The following is a 23,226-nucleotide window of genomic DNA, read 5'->3' as shown; positions in this document are numbered from 1 at the left end:
CTTCTCCTCCCCAACCCACCAAGTCCCATAATCACCACACTGTCATCAATGTCCATGAGTTCCCTCTCCCTCTCTCTCTCTCTCTCTCTCTTTTTTTTCTCTCAATCCTTCCTCCTCACCTACTCTCTGCCAGAGCTATATGCCTACTCTTTATTTATGAGTCTGTCTCTATTTTGCTTGGTAATTCAGTTTGTTCATTAAATTCCACATATAAGTGAAACCATATGATACTTGTCTTTCTCTGACTGGCTTATTTCAGTTAGCATAACAGTGCCCAGGTAAAAATAATAATAATAATAAAATAAAATAAAATAAAATATAAATTTCTATTTACTCTATACAAAAATGTAGGGACCTGAAGAACATAATTTTTGCTGACATAGCTTACAACGTTCCTAAAGCCCAAAGCCGGTTGGGAGAAACCAGAATGCAAAGGACAAGCAACATTTATCTGCTGTCTAACCAAGCACACCACCAGCATGGTTGGGCATATGTTGGTATTTATAATTCTGAATAACAGGTTTATGTCTGGTATGTACATATTTAAGGCTGAAATAACATGAAAAATTTACAACATAATTTTAACTGGGGGAAAAAAGCAGCATCAGAGTTGAATATAGAATATGATTATTTCTATGTGGAAAAAAAGGAGAAACAAAAATGCTAATGTGAAATAATTGAGTGGCAAGCAAAAGGAGATTTATTTCCTTCTGATTTTACTGATTTTCTTTATTGGGTAATGATAATGATAAACTAGCCTGAAAATTCCCAAATTGCATAAAATTGCTTTAGTTCACAATGATTGCTCTAAACCTAAACTATCACCAGTGGTACAGAACTTGGTATGCATCAGCACAGTTGCCTTCATAGTAATAAGACTTTTTCCTGAGATTCCCTTCCTGGTGAGTACTGGTTGCCTACAAACCAGGACTCTACTCCTGCTCCTGTTTCCCGGGTGCTCTGTAGGCTTCCTCCGAAGCCCGAGGCACCGGATGCTGACGAGGAGATAGGACTTACCGTGACCCTCTCACATGCTGGTGGATGAAGTCCGCATGAAAACGCGGGACTAGAGGGTCCTTCTCTCCATGCACGATTAAGGTGGGGCACTGAACCAGGGGCAGCAAGTGCCGACAGATATTACCTGAAACACAAATGCGCGAGAGTCGGCTTTAGTGCGACCACTCCACAAGCGTAGGGGAAGCAAGCTGAGCAAGTCACGCCTCTCTTAGGACCCAGGGTCCCGCCGGTAAATCAGTGGTTTAAATTCGAAGTGGTCTGAGGTGCCTTCCAGCTCTAATGTTCTTTGTGTTTCCTTTTCTGTTTCTCTGCTGGGTGGTTTTTTGTTTTGTTTTTGTCTCCTTTTCTTTTAAAGCTCTAGGAGTGAACAGTTTTGCTTAGTTTAAATGCATCATCCATGTAAAACATTCAAACAAACAAACAAACAAACACCAACTCTTTCTATTACATAGAGACAGTTCCCAGTTTGCAAAGCTGTGGTAGGTGCTTGGCATCTGAAAAGAATCTGCTGTGCAACAATGGCTTAGGTGGCCCTTGGGGTCCCAGTCAGCCCTCAAGGGCTATATACTTCACTGTGAACTTACAATTTACACAGCTTCTCTCATCCCTCTAGCCTTGGGCATTCTGACTGACAGACTTTTGGGAGATGATAAACTCCTCACTCCCACTTTTAACATTTCTGAGGCAAATAGGGCACAGCCTGGGCTCCTGCCCCTGTCCATCCGCACCTCCCCTCCTTCTCCCCCCCCCCCCCCCCCAATGTAGTCTCAGTGGCTCTTCAGCCACTTTGAGCTTCAGCCTTCTCCTCTGATCAGACAGGGATTAACCCCAGTTCCCTGGTGGCCAAGGAGCCAGGAAGAGAAGCCAGAGCTCAGGTTTCTGGCACCAGCAGTTGTTCCACAAAGCCAGCACCTCCTTCTTTCCTTCCTCTGCATGTGCCAAGCAGAAAGCTCTGTGGCTCCCAGAAGCTAGGGAACAGCCTGGGGTGCTGTCTGGACACCTGCCTCTCCCCTCCTCTCAGTCAGGGTGGACCACAAAATACTTTTCTAGGTCACTGACACTTCCTCGCCTATCCTTGGGATGACACACACCTGCTAACTGTATACTCAGATAATTAAAGTGCTATTACTGAGTGCTCATTGTCTGTTAGGAACTGTTCAAATTATTTAATACCCACAAAACACATGGTAGTTGCCTTTTAACTCATTTAGTATGTATGATTATAAATCAAGTACTTGTACTAAGCACTTCCTCTGAACTTGGGAATGACCAAAGCTGAACATACATAACTCATTCAGTCCTCACAACAACTGCAGGAGGCAGTCACTGGTGTCTCCAGTTCTCAGACAGGAAGCTGCAGCTTAGAGAAGCGAAGTGATCTGCCGGCATCCATTCTAACAGCAAGCCAAGCGGCAAAACCAGAATTCACAATCGGGCCTAACTCCAAATCTGTGCCATTAATCCCTATGCTATTCTGAGCATCCATAAACTTGAGTTTACAACCATAAAGAAGGGCTCTTGACAAATTAGTACAGAAGGTGGATGTGTAGTTTATTAACAATCTTGCCATAAGATGATTGATAACACTGCTAGATCCTCCATATTATGACATTTTTTCACTCCCTTTTTCTTTTTTAACAAGAGACTTTACTTTTTAGGGTTTTAGGTTTACAGAAAAACTGAGGGGAAGGGATAGAGAATTCCCCACAACACCCCTGCCTTCACACATGGCCTGAGTGATACATTTTTAAGTGAATGAGCCTCCACTGACATACCATTTTCACCCAAAGTCCACAGTTTTCCTTAGGGCTCACACTTGGTGTTGGACAAACTATGGTGTGGATAAATGTATAAGGGCATGTCCAGTACAGTAGCACACAGAGCATTTGCACTGTCCCAGAATCCCTCTGGTGGCCGTTCTAATAAGAGAATAGGGGACCACATTGTTGTTTGGCCCAGTTTTTAATTAGATTGTTTTCTTATTGTTCACTTTTAAGAGTTCTTTGTAGATTTTGGGTAGTTCTTTTGCACATGGGTCTTTCGCACATATTTCCTCCCAGTCTGTGGCCTGTCCTTTCATTTTCTGACAGTACCTCTTGCTGAGCAGCAGTTCTTAATTTTAACATATACAGGACATATGTTTGAACTGCTCATTTAATTCTGCTTCTACCTTTGAGAAATCCTACCTGCTCACTACTCTCTTCAAGAAAGCATAGAAGTCTGCATGTCACAAAGTCGCCTTCTGTAGTGGAGAACACTCTCAGACATTGTTGTACAGCCTTTGTTTGTTTGCTGTCAGAGCTGGGGAAATGGATTTCAAGGACCTGCTTCTGTGAGTGGATTCTACTTTCAAACAGGAGATACTGTTTTGAACTCAAGCCAAGAAAGTTACACTTTCAAATGTACTTTTCATTGTGAAAGTTTTGACAGATGACTCATTCTGGAAATTATTACTTAAGAGATCAAATTGGCCCTTCATCACAATGATTTTGTACTGAATGTTCTCCAAGATTAGATCTTAGCTATTCTCTATTTTTTCAGCAATTAAAAAAACAACACGAGATTAATAATGTAAATATCTATACAAAACACTTTAATTAAGAATGTCTCTTAAAGATGTCAATTCTTACTGTAATTGGAAATCACTGATTTTCAGATAAAGACAGGAAGACATTGATTAGGGCTAAAGTCGTATAACTTAGTTCTAAAGATGGGAGAAGACGTGAATACTCTTCCTCATGCTAATTCTGTAGAGGCTGAAGGTCAGGCCAGAAAGTCCCTCCTTCTTTGTCCTGGGGTAGCTCATCTAAATGGGCAGCCGAAACCGATTTGACTCAGAGGATAGAGCCTGTGGACTGAAAGGTCCCAGGTTCGATCCCGGTGAAGGGCATGTACCTTGGTTGCGGGCACATCCGCAGTAGGGGTGTGCAAGAGGCAGCTGATCAATGTTTCCCTCTCATCGATGTTTCTAACTCTCTATCTCTCTTCCTTTCTCTCTGTAAAAAAAAATCAATAAAATATATTTTAAAAAATAAATAAATGGGCAAAGAGAAAAAACGTGGCATATGCTGCAGTTTGTTTGTTTTCCAATTCCTCGTTCTGAAGTTAGAAAATAAAGACTCTTGGAGGCTTCTGGATAATTATTTTGAGGAAGAAAGAACAGTCTGCTATTAAAGACTTTTATACTAGACACTCTGTCTAGCTGAAGTGGATTTAATACCCACTTCATGTACACAGTCACTAGTACCCTCTGTTCCTATGCCAGTGTGTGAGTGTCATGGGCGAATGCATTCATCCTTGAGGGATTCTGGAACATCAGGGAGGAACTCAGGCCAACTCTATAGTCAGCAAAGAAACCATTAAATAGTTCATGTAACCTACCATCCGGAAGATGTTTAAACTGTTTTATGCCATCCACCCACTTTTCACAAGTTTTTGCCAAGTAGTCATACCCATATAGGGTTTCTAGAGGCTTTTTTGTTTTCTCACTCCATTTAGAAACATCTCGGATACCTGAAAAATAGTAGTGTGAACAAGGATAGGTTTAGTGTCATACTAAAGTTTATCTGTAAATATTCCAAGCACAGTCCAGCTCAAAGCCACTGTCTGCTCTCTGTTACCAATATTGCTTCCCCAGGTTCCTGGATGGCTCACTCCTCACTCCATCCGGGTCAGCGAGCCTTCCCTTCGGACCACCATCCCTCACCTACTCCGCTTAGAACTTACCACTTCTTTGCAGCGTTTTCTGTGGCCATGGCTGAGTGTCTGTCTCCCCACTAGGATGTAAGCTTCAGTGTAAGGCACGTTGCTTTGTTTTGCCCCCCACTGTACCCCCAGAGCCTAGACCAGTGCTTAGTACAAAATAAGCAACAATAAATTCTCACCAAGTGAGTGAAATCAGATCTGCAGTTAATGTTTCTGTTAAAGGAGTTGGTCCGAAAGTTGTGGGTTATTGTTAAGCTAATGTTTCTGTTAAAGGTATATAATTAAAAAAGATATTCCTCAAATTAGAGTCATCTGAGTAAGGGTGATATTATTTAAAAAAGAGGTTGTTTTTCTGAATTGTGTTTATGTATATTAAGAAATGCACACACATTTTTTATTCTTATTTCTGCTACTGAAGAAATATGGTTGTAAAAGGCTAAATACTAACTTCAAACTATACTGTAGATGATTCACTATTAGAAAAGGAAATAATAGTTAAAAACCCCTTTAAAATAAACACATTTAATTACATAGCCTAATCTTTTCCATAATTCTTTAAATACACTGAGATACAGATTCTAACCCTCCTGAGCATATTAAATTTTGCTCATCTAGAGCTTTTAATACATCACCTCTGCTACAAATAATATTGGAAGTGTTCAGTCTGTTGTTATACCTAACAAAGTATACCTGCTAAATATACTGTGTTATATGTATAGTTATCTAGAGAGAGAGAGAGCCCCAGTCTTAATATCCACAATGACTGGAGGCTCGACCAAATGCCAGGCTGCATGAGCAGCAGGCAAGCAGGCTGAACCGCTGACTTCTTGGAGAGAGAGAAGAGGCGAGGCTCATCAGCAGTGGCAGAGGCTGCTGGTGAGGCCCAAACCTGGGCCTCGCCAGCAACCAAACCTCTCTCTCTTTCCCAGAGGTCAGCAGTTCAGCCTGCTCACCAGCCGCCTGGGGCAGCTGCTAATCAGCCCTCTTTTATGATCAGGCCTGGAGATAGGCACAGAGACAGCGACTGGCATAGAAACCAACCAATCAGAACCAAATCTGGGTAAACTGCAAGGAGCCAATGATTGCCTAAGAGGCAGAACTTTTTATGCTGACTTGCTTAGAAACCAACCAATCAGAACCAATCTGGGGAAGTGCGAGGAGCCAATGGCTGCCTAGGAGGTGGAGCTTTTGATGCTGACTGGAATAGAAGCTGTCCAATCAGAACCAAATCTGGGTGAACTGTGAAGGCTGAACCCAAAATGGAGGGCTGAGGAGGGGTTTTAAGAGCAATAGCTGTTTGGTGTAAGGTGTAAGAAATGATTCAATTTTTTAGTGACTGTTTGGCAGTATAGTGCATATGGCTGGCTATCAGTCCAGATATAGGAATTATGTATTTTTGTCTGCCAAGAGCATCTCCTTCTGCTGAAAAAAGGGTCTTGCCCCCTTTAAGCAATCCTATCCTATATAATCATACCTAATAACAAACATGTAAATTGACCGTACCTTTGCTACACCTATAGCCAATCATAGAGACTATGCAAATTTATCTAAAAAAGATGGCAGTTAATTTGCATAAATAGGGCCCAGGGCTTGTGTACCAGGAACATCCTAGCACCCAGGTCACTGTGAGGTAAGGCCTGGGCAGGAGTGGACCCCCTGTGATCGATCGCCTGGGCAGGGCGCTGGGGGACTGCTTTTGGCCTGGACAGGAGTGGACCCCCTGCGACTGATCGCAGGGAGCTGGGGCTCTGCTCCTGCCCAAAAGGCTTTCGGCCTGAGCAGGCCTGGGTAGGGGCTGAGCGGTGATCAGAGGGAGCTAGAGGGGCCCTGCCTAGGACTAAAGCTTCGGCCAGAGGCTTTAGGCCTGGGTAGGGCCCAGCCCTCGATTGGTGTAAACTATAGAGGAAACACCTTTTCTGACTGCACATTGGCTAAGCTTTCTGTATGCCACCAGTAATATTCTTAGTAATAATATTCAATATTATATACTTGGGTAATAAGAATCCAAAAAGGTGACGTAGGGTTTTCCACCACACTTCTGGAGAAAAAAAAAAGAAGGTCTGCTGCTGGAGGGCTAAGAAGTTTCATATCCTGCCCTAGCCGGTTTGACTCAGTGGATAATGCCTTGGCCTGCAGACAGCAGGGTCTGGGTTCAATTCTGATCAAGGGCATGTACCTAGGTTGCAGGCTCCTCCCTGGCAGGGGCCCAGATCAGTGCTCATGCAGGAGGCAACCAATCAAAGTGTTCCTCTCACTTTGATGTTGCTCTCTGTCTTTTCCTTTCTCTTCCACATTCTCTAAAAGTCAATGGAAACATATCCTCAGGTGAAGACAAAAAAAATATTTAAAAAGAAAGAAATGCATATTCTATGAAAGAAACATCTTAAAAACGCCTAAAGAAAGTTATTTTTTCTTGGTGAAGGGACTATTGTCTGTGTTGATGAAAACACTTTGGTGGCTATGGTGACTGGCAGTGGCTTCAGCAGTGGGGTTGATGGCATTGGTGCCTTCCCCTGATCAGCCCAGTCACATCCCACAAATGGAGGCCAGTCTGCGGCTTAGACCCGCTCCCAATGGGGTGTGAGCCTAAACCATTAGTAGGACATCCCCTAAGGGCTCCCAGTATGTGAGAGGGGCCAGGTTGAGCTGAAGAACCCCCACCCCCAGTGCACGAATTTCATGCACTGGGCCCCTAGTATATCTTTACTAATAAAAGGGTAATATGCTAATTCGACTGGGTCAACCAGCCATCTTTTAGACATCTGACTTCCTTCCAGACAAAGACATGGTAGTGGGGGCTGAGGCAGAGGCAGTTAGGGTTGATCAGGTAGTCAGGCAGAGGCAGAGGCAGAGGCAGAGGCAGTTAGGGGCAATCAGGCAGGCAGGCAGGCAGAGAGGTTAAGGGTGATCAGACAAGCAGGGGGGCAAAGTAGGGGCAATTAGGCCAGCAGGGGGTAAAGTAGAGGTGATCAGGACGGCAGGGGGGAAAGGTAGGGGCCAGCAAGTGGTTAGGAGCCAGTCATCCTGGATTGCAAGAAGGATATCTGACTGCTGGTTTAGGCCTGATACCATAGGGATGGACATCCCCCAAAGGGTCCCAGATTGGAAAGAGTGCTGACCGGGCTGAGAACCTCTCCCCAGGTGTACAAATTTCATGCACTGGGCCTCTAGTCCTATATAATAAAAGGGTAATATGCAAATAGACCAAACAGCAGAACAGAACAACCAATCAAAGCGTAGTATGTTAATGATATGCTAAGGCTGCTCAACTGCTTGCTATGACGTGCACCGACCACCAGGGGGCAGACAATCAACTGGTCAACTAGTCATTATGATGTGTGACTGACCACTAGTGGGCAAATGCTCTGACTGGTAGGTTAGCTTGCTTGAGGTCCAGCCAATTGGGACTGAGTGAGATGGCTAGATATGCCTGGAGCCCTCCTGAGGTCCCTCACTGGATCATGCACCAGTGGAGTCCTTCAGCCTGGCCTGCACCATCTCACAATCCAGGAACCCCTGGGGGATGTTAGAGAGCTGGTTTCAACCCGATCCTGCAGGCAACTCCCCTTATGAGGGCACCAGACACAGGGCTCGTAGCTGGAGAGCACTGCTGTGGCAGCGTGAGCTTCTCCCAAACAGGACTGATTAGGTGAAAGCCCACAGCAGGCACAGTGGGGCTGGGATGAGCAGGAGTGACAGTTAGGAGCTGCAAGCAGTGTTGGACTGTGGGTTTAGGCCTGATCCCTGCAGGCCACCCAGAGGGACACACCCATGCACAAATTCATGCACCGGGCCTCTAGTTACATGACAAAAACTTAAAAATCACACTTGCCAGTTTGGTTCAGTGGATAGAGTATTGGCCTGCGGACTGGAGGGTCCTGGGTTCGATTCCTGTCAGGGGCATGTGCTTTGGTTACAGGCACATCCTCAGTGGAGGGTGTGCAGGAGGCAGCTGATCAGTGTTTCTCTCTCATTGATGTTTCTGGCTCTCTATCCCTCTCTATTCCTCTCTGAAGAAAATCAATAAAATACATTTAAAGAAAAAAAACCTTAAAGACCAAGAAAAATAAATGACAAGGCCCTGGCCAGTTTGCTAAGTGGTTAGAGTGCCAACCTGTGGACTGAAGGACCCCAAGTTCAATTCTGGTTGAGGGCACATACCTCAGTTGCAGGCTCAATCCCTTGTTGGGGCTTGTGTGAGAGGCAACTAATGGATGCATCTCTCTTACATCAGTGTTTCTCTCTCTCTCTCCCTCCCTTCCACTCAAAAAAAAAAAAAAAAAAAAGACATGAGTAAGTATAGTACAGAAGAAAAACCTTAGTGGTGCATAAACACATAAAAATATTCTCAACCCTATTGGTAATAGAAAAATGCAAATTTAGGACCCCCAATAAGAAACAATTTTACACACATTTCACTGGCTGGAATTAGGAAGTCTAATTATTCCAGTTGTTTGTTTGTTTGTTTGTTTTGTTAATCCTCACTAGAGGATTTTTTCCATTGATTTTTAGGGAAAGTGGAAGGGAAAGGGAGAGTCAGAGAAAGAGAAACATTGATGTGAGAAAGACACATCAATTAGTTGCCTCTGGGATCGAGCTTGCAACTGAGGTACATGCCCTTAACTAGAATCCAACCAGGGACCCTTCAGTCTGTGGGGCAACACTCTATCCATTGAGCAAAACTGGCCAGGGCTGATGATTCCAAGCTTTGATGAGGATCTAAATTAAGGTACTCATGTGTTGCTGGTGGAAGTATAAATTTATTTAGTTGCAGAACAATCTGTCACTGGCAATGGGGCATATTTGTATTCCACAACACTCAGCAATTTTCTACACCCTAGAGTAGGGGTGTCGAACTCAATCAGAGAAGGGGCCAAAATCAAAAATCCAGCCTAAATCGCGGGCCGAATGGTTTACTGAACAGTCATAAACTGTCATTGTGATGGAAACGCAGTGGAGTGCAGTGATGACAGCGCGGTGCCGGCCACATTGCAAGGCCTGGCGGGACGGATTTGGCCCGCGGGCCTTGTGTTTGACACATGTGCCCTAGAGAGACACTGTGGCTCACATGCTCCACAGACAAGTACAAGAATGTTCATGACAACACTGGAAACAAACCAATTGTCTATTGATAAAAGAAAGGGAATGTAGAATGCAGCATGCTTGCTCAATGGAGTATGATATAACAACATCATGAATGAATTCTAGGAATATAATGCTCCCTGAAGTATCACAAAAGATGAGCTACAGTTCAAGAAACCAAGATGGCGGCATAGGGTAGACACCTAAATGCAGCTTACCACAACAATTTTAAATTTACAACTGGAAAACAGAGGAAACATCGCCCTGAAATACCAGACGGCTGGCTGAGTGGAAGCTCTACCATCTAAGAAGGGAAGAGAAGGGACTCTGAGCCTCAGGAGCTGTGGAAGTGCAGAGATCTATGTGCTCGGAAAAGGCGCCTGCCAAGTTCGCTGCTGGCTTACTCCTGGCACACAGAGAGAGCGGGAAGCTAATGCACAGCTGGCTTTCTTGTTCGGGAGGGAAACAGAACCACCCTATTGCTCTGATACCCTGTTTCGCCGAAAATAAGACAGTGTCTTATATTAATTTTTGCTCCCAAAGATGCGCTAGGTCTTATTTTCAGGGGATGTCTTACTTTTCCATGAAGAAAAATACGGTACACATTTATTGTTAAATGAAAATAAAGGAAATTTATTACCTGTATATGGTACTGTAGTACGGTAGTTGTCAACACAAACCAGACAAACTGAATCCTACAGTATCAATAATTTATTCATTTATTCAGTGACAATCATGTCATCATCTTCTGGAACATCATCATAACAATTCAATTCCTGAATTTCCTGGTGAATTTCTTATGACCCCATTTCTTTCAGAATCAGTGGACCAAATCTCTCATTTTTAGCAATAGCATTCTGAGACAGAGCCTGGGGGGGAGGGGCTTATTTTGGGGGAGATGCCTTATATTTCACTCAGAAGGAAACCTGTAAGTAGGTCTTATTTTCAGAGAATGTCTTATATTCGGGGAAACACGGTAGATAGCCCCAGTCAGGGAGAGGCCGGACTGTCAGGCAGTGGGCAAAGCTCTCTCAGAGATGCATGTAGCCAGCAGCCTAATATTACTGCGGGACTCAGGAACAGGACCCTTTTAGGGTGGGGCTGACAGGAAACCAAAGCTTGTCTGCACCACCCTGAGACTACACCCCATCCAAGCAGAACATGGAAGCCCTCCCAGTGGCTGGCTTTCTCATTTGGGAGATAAAAACAACTCCCAACTGCACTGAGAGACAACTCTGAGCCAGGAAAAACTGGCTGTCAGGGAGCAGGCAAAACTCGAGAATAGCCTTTCCCAAAGTGGTGTGCACGTCTGCAGCCAGTCTTGCAGGTCTCACCATGAATAGGACTTTCCTAAGGCGGCATTGACAGGGAATCAAAGCTTGTCTGTGCCACTCCGAGACTCTACCCCATCCAAGTGGAGCACAGAAGCCCTCCTAGCTGAGACACTGCTGATTCTCACAGCTAATTGGCTTGGAGATCAATGCTTCCCAGTGATACCAACAACAAACAAGGCTTAACAACAAGACTGCACAGACAGCCCACAAAGGGCTGCACCAAGACTGTCCACCTCAGGTAACTGGGAAGGCTGTGCTACTGGGCTCCGCCAGGACACTTAGCACACAAAACTATTCCATCAAATCAGGGAAGCAGCTAAAATGCAGAGAAGAGGCAGGACACAAAGGAAGGAAATGGAGGAAAGTAAAAGAATAGACATTAAAAACCACAGTTATAAGGTTTTTCAGGAATTTCCTAGAAAAGGCCGATAAAATAAACGAGACCTTTGAGGATATGAAAAGGGATCAACTAGAAATAAAGAATACATTGTCTGAAATAAAAAATATTATACAGAGTCCTAAAAACAGACTGGAATATCACAAGAATCAAGTCAAAGATTTGGAACACAAAGAGCCAGACGACACTCCTCCGCAGAAGCAAGAAGACAAGAGAATCCAGAAAGTTGAAGATAGTATAAGAAACCTCTGGGACAACTTCAAGCGAAACAGCATCAGAATTATGGGGGCCCCAAAAAAGAGAGAGAGCAAGATATTGAAAGCCTATTGGAAGAAATAGTGACAGAAAAATTCCCCCACCTGGTGAAAGAATTAGACCTACAAGTCCAGGAAACGCACAGAACCCCAAACAAAAGGAATCCAAAGAGGACCACACCAAGACACATCATAATTAAAATTCCAAGAGCAAAAGACAAAGAGAGAATATTAAAAGCAGCAAGAGAAAAGCAGATAGTGACCTATAAAGGGGCGCCCATACGATTGTCAGCTAATTTCTCAACAGAAACCGTGCAGGCCAGATGGGAATGGCAAGAAATATTCAAGGTGATGAATAGCAAGAACCTACAGCCAAAATTATTCTACCCAGTAAAGCTATCACTCAGAATCAAAGGCCAGATAAAGAGCTTCACAAATAAAATAAAAAAAAGCTAAAGGAGTTCATCACCGCCAAACCAGAATTATATGAATTGCTGAAGGGGGTTCTTTAGGAAGAGGAAGAAGTTAAAGATAAAAATTATGAACAACAAATACATAACTATCAACAAGTGAAACTAAAAACCAAGGGAATTAAAAAATCTGATGAATAATATTAACTGGTGAATATAACACAATCAGAGGTATGGAGAGGAGTGGACTGATGATTCTCAGGAAAAGGGGAATGGGGAGTGCGGGAAGAGACTGAACAAAAACTGTGCACCTATGGATGAGGTTAATGGGGGGTGGGGAAAGGGCAAAGGGTGGGGTGGGAACCTGGTGGAGGGGAGTAATGGAGGGGGGAAAAAGAGGAATATTTGTAATAATCTGAACAATAAATATTTTTAAAAAAATAAAAAAGGATGAGCTACAGTGTGAAATCACTCAGTATAGTTCAAAAACAAAATATATAATAAAACATATAATATAGCATATAATAAAATATAAATGTATGTTTAATTTATGATTTATATATCTAACATTCATATAGAAATGTTACACATTTTATATCCTATCTAATAAAATAGTAATGTGCATATTAACCATCACTCTGCTACACCCACCAGCCAATCAGGAGTGAGTATGCAAATAAACTTAGCCAAGGTGACTGCAGCCATGGAGTAAGCAGGAGGCTTGGCTCTGCTCAAGACTACAAAGTTTCAATTATAGAATATAAATAAATCCCAGATACCAGGGCCTCTGCTTGGATCACCAGGGGCCTGCAAATCACCACAGGCCTATGGCCCAGGCCACCTCACACTCCAAGGGAACTCCCACCCTTATCCGGGGCACCCTTCCAGGCAAACCAGCTGGCCCCAACCCATGCACCAGGCCTCTATTCTATCAAATAAAAGAGTAATATGCAAATTGACCATCACTCCAACACACAATATGGCTGCCCCCATATGGTCAAAGATGGCCGCCACAAGATGGCCAGTAGGAGAGAGCAGTTGGGAGGGACCAGGTCTGCAAGAGAGGGCAATTGGGGCAATCAAGCCTGCAGGGGAGGTCAGTTAAGGGATGACCAGGCTGGTAGAGGAAGGAAGTTGGGGGTAACCAGGCATGCAGGAAAGGGCAGTTAGGGAGGACCCAGGCCTGCAGGGGAGGGCAGTTAGGGGTGACCAGGCCTGCAGGGGAGGGTAGTTAGGGTGGTGACTAGTCTTGCAAGAGAGGGAAGTTAGGGGTGACCAAGCTTGCAGGGGAGGGAAGTTAGGGGTAAACATGCTGGTAGGGTTCGGCATCAATCAGGCTGGCAGCGGAGTGGTTAGGGGGTGATCAGGCTGGCAGGCAGAAGCAGTTAGGGGCAATCAGGAAGGCAGACGTGCGAGCAGTTGGGAACCAGCAGTCCTGGATTGTGAGAGGCATGTTCGACTGCCTGATTAAATGGGCAGTCAGACATCCCTGGAGGGGTCCCAAATTGGAGAGGGTGCAGGCTAGGCTGAGGGACACACCCCTGTGCACGAATTTCGTGCATTGGGCCTCTAGTTAATATATAAATTAATATATTGTATATAATATTTTAAACATATATTTTATAAATTTATATACATTTTTCCAAAATAAAGTAAGTCCCCCATGGTAGGAAGGCCAAGACCTCTTAAGAACTAAATTGGCTAATGTTCAATAGGACTGGACAAAGAAGATGTAGTACATATACACAATGGATTACTATTCACTCTAAGAAAAGATGAAATTGCACCATTTGCACCAACATGGATGGACCTTGAGAACATTATGCTAAAAGAAATAAGTCAGTCAGTAAAAGCTAAGAACCATATGATTTCACTCATATGTGGGATATAAAACTGAAATTCATGAAAACAAACAGCAGTGTGGTGGTTGCCAGAGGGATGAGGGAGAAGGGAGTCCTAATATATGATGCCAGGAGAAGATTTGACTGGGGTGGTGAGTACATGGTACAACCCACACCCGAAACCTATATATTGACCAATGTCACCCCAATCCTATCTAATAAAGAGGTAATATGCAAATTGGCCCTCACACCCTCACAGAAGATGGCCACTCCCATGTGATCAAAGATGGCCATCACAAGATGGCTGGCAGGGGAGGGTAGTTGGGGTGACCAGGTATGCGGGGGAGGGCACTTAGGGGCAATTGGGCCAGCAGGAGAGCAGTTCAGGTCAATCAGGCTGGCAGGGGAGTGGACAGGGGCAATCAGGCAGGCAAGCAGGCAGGCAGGCAAGCAGTTGGGAACCAGCAGTCTCAGGTTGTGAAAGGGATGTCCAACTGCCAGTTTAGGCCTTATACCTGTGGACATCCTCTGAGGGGTCCCGGATGGGAAAGGGTACAGGCTGGGCTGAGGGACACCCTCCTACAGTGCATGAATTTCATGCACCAGGCCTCTAGTACATTTAATTAAATTTTTTTTTTAAATAGAATAAAAAATGTGAATAGGGCAAACATCAAAATATCAGGTTTCATATTTGAATACAATATTTCCTTTTGTACTCATGTTATTTTAAATGAGGTTATGAATAAGTTCACTACAAGTAGGAGAAAATGTAAATACTAGTTTTGCCCTTTCCTGAATCATAAACATGCCACTTCTAGAAAGAGAAAGCTTTAAATCACAGACGGGCTAAATTGCATTACTTTTCTGAGAAATTATTATTCCTACATTAGAAATGAGAACTAGAAGAGGATATGACTTGCCAGGACATATCAAAATAAGAATTGAAGGGGAGAGGAGGATGCTTTTTATCATTACGTCTCCTGTTCATGAAACTTACCCTGATAAATCATCTCATCTTCCTCAGTCACATAGGCGTTGGCCCCCCAAATTACCATCTTATGGATGTAAGATGGGTATTTTGCAGCTGCAATGAGGGCTGTTATACCACCATCACTCCAACCCAGCAAAGAGATCTTCTTAAACTTCAGCGTCTGTGGTCAACACAATAAAAAGAACAGCACAGATTATTGCTCCTCTCTGTCAAAAGAACCCAATAATCAATAATTAACAGAATCAATATAGCTGAGGGGTTTGGAATATCAATTAGTAATCAATGAAAAATCATTGAGTCTACTACTTGATGACATAAATGCTTTCTCTCAATTAGTTTGGTTTAAATATAATGTCATAAGTTTTGTTTTGAATTTTGAAGAAACTACTTCTGTTTGGATAAAATCTCAAGGAACTGGAAACAATGGAAATCAGTTGAACTTGGACATGACCAACATGAACACTTGAGCAAAGATTTTTAAAACAGCTGTGCAGATCAGAAAGGGAAATTAGATGAAATTAAGTCATTGCATCTGGTAAAGTTCCTAATTGCAACACTGTGAAGAAGTGGCTGGAGGAAGTTTGGAAAAGTATGGTGTCATGAGGAGGTTATGTTAGTCCCAGAGTGAACCAACAGGGCTCTGAAAATGTGTTCCACAGGGAAAATGAACAGAGATGCTGACTATGACAGAAATGCTATCTAGAGCCGAAACCGGTTTGGCTCAGTGGATAGAGCGTCAGCCTGCAAACTGAATGGTCCCGGGTTCGATTCTGGTCAAGGGCATGTACCTTGGTTGCGGGCACATCCCCAGTAGAGGGCATGCTAAAGGCAGCTGATCGATGACTCTCATCAATGTTTCTAACTCTCTATCTCTCACCCTTCTTCTCTGTAAAAAATCAATAAAATATATTTAAAAAAAATAAAAGAATGCTATCTAGAACAGAGATGCTATCTAGAAGTAAAATTTGAATTGGGAAAACTAAGTTAAGGAATTAACAAATACCAGTCCAAGATAGTTCCTGATAAACTAGGATTAGTACTATGGATAACAACTTGGCACTACCTTGTGAAATGAACATGTGCATTTTCTGTAACCCAGCAAGCCATCTCCTAAGTGGCTATGAGACTCTTACGCATATGTACCAGGAAATAGGTCTAGGACAGTGGTCGGCAAACACATTAGTCAACAGAGCCAAATATCATCAGTACAATGATTGAAATTTCTTTTGAGTGCCAATTTTTAAAACTTATTCTAATGCCACTTCTTTAAAATGGACTTTCCCAGGCTGTGGTATTTTGTGGAAGAGCCACATGCAAGGAGACAAAGAGCAGCATCTGGCTTGCAAGCCGCAGTTTGCTGACCACGGTTCTAGGATATCCACAGGAGCGTTGTTATAATAGAAAACAAACAAACAAACAAAAACAGGACTAAGCTGAAACTGGTTTGGCTCAGTGGACAGAGTGTTGGCCTGTGGATTGAAAGGTCCCAGGTTCGATTCCAGTCAAGGGCATGTACCTTAGTTGCGGGCACATTCCCAGTAGGGGGTGTGCAAGAGGCAGCTAATCGATGATTCTCTCTCATCGACTTTTCTAACTCTCTATCCCTCTCTCTTTCTCTCTGTTAAAAATCAATTTAAAAAATTTTTTTTAAAAAAGGACTAAAATCACAACAGACAACAGAATGATCTCTATACTGCTGTTTATAATCACCAAAGGGCAACTTAAAAATGAAGTTATTTATCTATCATTAGAAGAGGTATGAATAAGAAGTAGTACATCCACATAAGGAAATACTATGCACCTATAGTACTGATGTACCTCAGCTGGAGTGGCTCAGTTGGTTGAGCATGATCCCAAGTACCAAAAGGTTGCTGGTTCTATTCCTAGTCTATACCTGAGTTGTAGGTTTGATCACCAGTCGGGAAGCATACCTGTCAAGGTTTCTCTCTCACATCAATGTTTCTTTCTCTCTCCTCCATTTACACTCTCTCCCCCGCCCCCCCCACCTCCCAGCATGTCCTTAGGTGAGGATTTTTTTTAATGCAAAAAAAAAAATGCTGATGTAAACTTAGTTATTGACATGAAAGTGTCTCCTTGACAAATTGGAGAAACAGTAGGTACAGTATAATGCCATCAATATAAAATGGTCTATTTATATGTGTAATTAGAGGCCGGGTGCACGGATTCATGCACCAGTGGGGTTCCTTGGCCTGGCCTGTGCTCTCTCACATTCCCACACCCCTTGGGGGATATCTGAGAGCTCAATCCCCGCAGGCAATGCTGAGAGATCCCACTGGTGCATGCACCAGACCTCTGGTATGCATAAGATCTTTGATTAATCTCTTTCTGCTCCTTCTCTCCCTTCTTCCCTCTAAGATTCATCAATCTGTTCCATGTTTCCATGCCTTTGGTTTCCACTCCTGTGTTGAATGTCTGCCCCCTTGTGGCCAGTATAATTCACAGCATTGGCCAGTTGGCCAGTTGCTTAGACTTTTATATATATGGATAAGATTAGCCCAAATGGCAGAGCCTCAAAGGTTTGGTAGTGGTAGCTCTACATAGTTAGCTGTGTGATATTTCTACTTTATTCTTTATACCTATTTAAACGTTTAAAAATTTCTATAGGAACCACACAGTATTACCCTTGTAGAAATAAAAACAAAAAACAAAATAAGGGACAGGTCCAGCCATTCTCCCTCTCCTTGGCTCTCCCCTAAGAGACCTACCTTCATCAAATCAACAGCATCTTTTGCATCCCTTTCAAAGAAGTCCCCTGGGAAATCTCGATCTGGGGGTCTGGAATGTCCATATCCTCGAGGATCCCAAGCAACCACTGTGAAGAGCTTCTTATTTAGGTTTTTAATCTGAGGTCCAAAATCAGTCTCTCCACTTCCTAAAAATAGCCACTTGATTAATTCAGATGAATGCTTTCACTGTTTCAGACACATTATTGTAAAAAAAAAAAATAATAATAAAAAATAACAATAATTACAATCTTAAATCAAAGTAACTCGTTTCTACTCAAAATTAGACATCAGAATGTATGGAATCACCCAAGAAGTCTTGCTTGCAATGAGAATCCATTAACTGGGAGGCTGACTTCCTTTCCCTACAGAGCTCAGAATTGCCTCTTATCTCCCCCTAGTGCAGGCGTCTTCAAACTATGGCCCGCGGGCCACATGCGGCCCGCAGAGGAGTCTGATCCGGCCCGCCAGGTTTTTTGGGCAGTAAGCACAGCCGAGGTGTTACAGTAGGAATTAGTAGTTCATATAGTCCGGCCCTCCAGCTCTCTGAGGGACCGTGATCTGGCCCCCACTTTAAAAAGTTTGAGGACCCCTGCTAGTGGCTACTTTGAGAAAGACCGAGGCCCTGATTCTTCATTTGGTCCTGCGTTATTACTGAAGTCCTGCATTTCTGATATCTCTTCAGCTTAATCTTCCTTTAAAAAAATAAATCATAGTACTGCACAGAAATACTTACTGATATGATATGCTTATGTTATCTTTTCTTTTCTTTTTAAAAAATGACTCTTACAAGTTAGAGAGATTATAATATCTGTAAACATATTTATGGGATTTGATCCAAGTTATTTAAAGGAGAATTCTAAAATCCCAGATGTTCTTTTACTAAGCGAATGTGTAGGTATTTTAGGGTTATAACTAGAAATCAGAAAATTAAACACAGAAATGATGGGGGAGGGCGGGTTGTGGAAGGAATAACTCAATTTAGTTTATTTCTTTAAAATTTACAAAACAGCCCAGCTGCCTGTGGAGAGGGGAACTGGGTGCTGGGGACAGGGATTTGGAGATAAAATCTCACTATTTGACTGTCTGATTTTTGAATCAGGTTAATGTTTTATATAAACAAAGTTTTTATAACTGGATAATGATTGCAATACTGAAAAAATGAAAATCTAAGCCAGTAAATTATTTATTGCTTTTATAGATCTCAGCCATTGGAGTAAATGCCCTTCTTCCTTACAATAGCTTAAGGAAAAACATATACTAATTGCTATCTAGACAAGGATGCCTCCATAGCTACAGTACCACATTCCGCTCAAGTTCAGCCAGGAGGAACCATCAACTGAAATACTTTAGGAGAAAGAAGCAAATTATTTTTTAAAGCATAAATTGGGATTTAATTAAACAAAACGACCCAATACTAAGACACTTAAAACTAAATTTTAGATGTCCTGAGATCATTAGAAAATCTTGCTACTACATTGAAACCACCTATCTGTAAAATGAGATTGAGATTCAATTGGCTTTACAATAGTCCATTCATATTGATCTAATTTTGATTTTCAAAACATCTGTAAGCTTTGTTTTGTTCTTAGCTCTTATTTTAACACATAGTCAACCACCAAGGGCCATCAATCCATCTTTCAGCACAGAAAGTCTCCCAAATGGAAAACTCTGAATTCCAGGCAATCTGGAATGGCTGGTCACTCACTCATCTTCTTCCCATATCTCTTTCATTGACTCTGTCATCCTCCCAAAGTGTAGGCAACCAACTACACAGTGTACTTGCATGGGAAAAAAACAAGCATATAAAGGAATAAAAAAATACATATAGCAGAAAGTCATCTTTCTAAATCACCTAACATTTATTATAGCAAATACTACTTAAAGCATTTCTGCAAAGCACTAAAATTAGTAATCAGCATTTGGCCACCACTCTTGGGAAAGCCTCGTGGATCACACTGCATGCTAGAGCAGTCCATGAAAACCTTGCAGACCCAACATTCCAGGAAGCAGCAGGACGGCATGCTCGCCCTCTCCGGTCCGCTGGTAATGCAGGTGGACACCGTTCACAGCCACTTTGGTGGAGGTTACTGAGGTGCTAGAATAGAAAAACCCCATCCAGAAAAGAAAAGTATAAGTTAGCAGAGCCAATATAATATGAGAAAACTGCACTTCCATACACAGGTCAGCTTCAGTGCCCTTTTCAGGCCTCCCAGACTACTCTGATTTGTGCTACAGCTTTCCAAACCTAAAAATGACATGAGTTTGTATCTTCCTCACTAGACTGCAGATCTGGGCTGGGTCTTCACATCTGAATGTCCAGCTTGGGGCTTACCTGCCAGGCCCATGGGCACAAGCCCAGGGAGCTGGAAGCCAGTAGTGCCAATGTGCAGGCTGATAGGGGAGCTCCACACACTGGACCATGCTGAGCCTCTAAGCAACACAGACCATATTCTGAACCTTAGTGGGTCCAGAGGAGCGACCTGGACCTGCAGCTGTCCTGGCAGCATTCCCAAGAATGAGACTGATCTCCAGGGTCCCCAGGGAAGGCCTGGACCTCAAGGCTGTCCTTAGGCATATGACTTCTCACATTCTTTAGCCAACTACAGAAGGGCTCTAGCTAAGAATGCTTGTCTGCACTGATATGGCCAAACTAGTTTTTATTTTATTTTATTTTTTTAATATATTTTGTTGATATTTTACAGAGAGGAAGGCAGAGGGATAGAGAGCCAGAAACATCGATGAGAGAGAGACATCGACCAGCCGCCTCCTGCACATACCCTACCGGGGATGTGCCCGCAACCAATATACATGCCCCTGACTGGAATCGAACCTGAGACCTTTCAGCCCACAGATCGATGCTCTATCCAATGAGCCAAACCAGTTTTGGCCCAAACTAGTTTTTAAAATGTTGAAATATTGATAGATAAATAGCTGGGTCCATAAGCTCTCATCTCAAGAGCCCACCCCCTGCTACCAACCCTCCTTGGCCCAAGTCCTCCCATGATGCAGCATCTCACTGCACATGCTTGGCACGGAGAGGGTCTCTGATTGTAAGATTCGTGTGCCATACCAGGCATTCTGTTCTGGTTCCTCTCTTCAGCTGCTTGTCCAGAAGCTCTGGGACACCTATGCCAAAATGTAAGCCCCCACATTAGGTTCTAGCAGCCTCCCCCCAATTTCCCAGAAGGCTGGGTGACTTCAGGAAGGGACATTATGGTTTTCCAGGACAGATGCTGGAACAAATGTGCTGAACACAGGTAAAACAACACATAATTTCTGGAAAAATAAGACAGAATTGATTGGCAATAAAGTCTCTACAGAAATATTATGGGAAGAGCAATAATAAAGGCACTAAGCAGTGGTAGTATCATACCAACATTGCCAACTTACTTATTATTGATGTCCTATTCCTCTAATTTATTGTTATTGTCAAGATGACTCTAGGATCAAGATAAAAGCAAAAAACATTGTACTAATATTCATTTCAAATATCTGTTTACTGACACATTTGCTTTGCTCACAGTCTATTAGGAGAAAAGATGAAGCCACAGAGATTTACCAGCAAACCCTCAGGGACGAGTAGGTCATGACTGAGGGAAGAAGTTGTACACAGTTGGAGCAAAGGTTATTAGCATTTCCTGTGTTTACCACCCAGGAATGCAGAAGTTCCCAGATAAGATGTCTGGCACAGCTCACCATAGTGATGTGTACTTTTCTTACTCCTTGTGCCCTAAAGATTTTTAAGGGGCTCCCTTCCTTGCTTATAGAAGTAATTTTGTACACTGAGGATGTTATGTACCATCAGAGTCCTCCCTCCCCCACCCTACTCTGTCAATGCCCAAGCTGGTACGTTTTCATGACTGGGTGCTGCTGTCTGCATCTCTCCAGGAACTCAGGAGCCAGCCCTACGGCACTGTCTCAAACAAGCTTCCCTTCCCTTCAGTGTTCATCTCTGTTATTAAAAAACCCTCTACTTTCCCTCTGCACTTTGCTCTGTTTTGATTCCCCATTTCAAATTTATTTTCTTTATTATTATTCCTATCCCATATTCTTTTGGTTGCCTAGTAATACAGAAATAAAATCAGGTAGTCTAAAATGGGCATGATGGCACTTGATGTCAGATTACTAGGGTAGAGGCAGCTTTCAAGGAGAGACAGCCTGGTCAGTGTGGCTCAGTGGTTGAGCATCAACCCATGAATCAGGAGGTCATGGTTCGATTCCCAATCGAGAACACATGCCCAGGTTGTAGGCTCCATCCCGGGTAGGGGACATGCAGGAGCCAGTCCATCAATGATTCTCTCTCATCGTTGATGTTTCTCTCTCTCTCTCCCTTCCTCTCTGAAATAAAAAATGTATTTTAAAGGAGAGGAAGAGAGATTTCATCAGAGATATTTGAAAAAGAGGAAGAAAGTAGCATTTAAAAGGAACTTCCAAGAATACAGTGGGAGGGTGATTCTAACAGAGGAAGTAGTGTGATAGAAGGCACAGGAGGAAGGGCACCTGTGGGACAGGGCAGTGTTTAGCCTGGCAGGAGCGGGGGTGGGGGGGAGAAGGGAGTGGGGGAGGAGGAGTGGTGGGGTGGAGAAGAGGGAGCATATTTTGACGCTGAGCAGTGACATGTTTACAGTTCAGGGGAAAGGAATGGCCTATGCACTGCTATCCACATGTACAATCTCCAATCTTGGAAAACAGAATAGAGGACTTCAATTTCAAACATAAGAAAAAAAGTTTTATTTTAAAAAATAATATTTATTGAGGGATTAATTTTCACATAAAAATTTAAGTGGGTACAGCCTTTTTTCTCCTGTTTATCAAGGGGTCCTTAGATGGCTGCAGGCCTCAGATAAACATGGTTACACTGTGAAGCACCACCTGCAGGGAGCAGGCCTGGAAGGGCCCTGCCATGTGCATATGTCAAAAGATAGAAAAAGATAGAAAAGTTCAGAAAATGTAAAGAACAAAAGTAAATCCCTTTCCTTGGCAGTTAATTTGCTGTTTCCACTACTTTCTCCCTCCTAATGATTGCTTCTCTAACCAAGGTGTTCTTAAGCAGGTGTGTTCACTAGAATTATCTGTGAAGAGGAAAATATAGCTGCTTAGGACAACCCTGGGGACCAGCAGTCAGTAACTGGAGTAGGACGCAGGCATGCACTCTCTAAAATGCCTACACCCTATTGCACTGTTCATTCATATATATCCTGAACACCTACTTTGGGCACTCCATGTGCCCTGGAGGCTGGCCTGGAAGACAGATAATGAATCCTGCAACCAGCAGGTAGTATGAAGTTGGCCAAGTATTTTGACATTAGAGTAGGGGGAAACAGGAGACCCTGGGGTTGAAGGGGGCAGACACAGGTTCCCCATGCCTTCACTATCATCTATAATACATGGCTGCCCACTCAGCTCCTTTCTAGGAGTGTTTCCAGCCTCCCGCTATATCAATGGGGC

At 43.2% G+C, this 23,226-nt stretch overlaps 1 protein-coding gene across 1 annotated transcript in view; it reads right to left on the bottom strand.

Annotated features, from left to right (window-relative positions):
• The window catches only part of BPHL (biphenyl hydrolase like), a 33,723-nt gene that overhangs the window by 6,901 nt on the left and 3,596 nt on the right, over positions 1-23,226 (bottom strand). The window contains exons 2-6 of the mRNA XM_036447732.2: positions 19,770-19,873; positions 17,758-17,924; positions 15,038-15,191; positions 4,399-4,530; positions 1,018-1,141 (exon numbers count right to left, since the gene is read on the bottom strand). Of these exons, the coding sequence (XP_036303625.1) occupies positions 1,018-1,141; positions 4,399-4,530; positions 15,038-15,191; positions 17,758-17,924; positions 19,770-19,873 (681 nt within the window). The remainder of the gene's footprint in view (positions 1-1,017; positions 1,142-4,398; positions 4,531-15,037; positions 15,192-17,757; positions 17,925-19,769; positions 19,874-23,226) is intronic.

The sequence above is a fragment of the Pipistrellus kuhlii genome, unplaced genomic scaffold (genome assembly GCF_014108245.1).
Source record: "Pipistrellus kuhlii isolate mPipKuh1 unplaced genomic scaffold, mPipKuh1.p scaffold_m20_p_2, whole genome shotgun sequence".
NCBI classification, from domain to species: domain Eukaryota; kingdom Metazoa; phylum Chordata; class Mammalia; order Chiroptera; family Vespertilionidae; genus Pipistrellus; species Pipistrellus kuhlii.
This window is presented reverse-complemented; position numbering and strand designations above follow the sequence as displayed.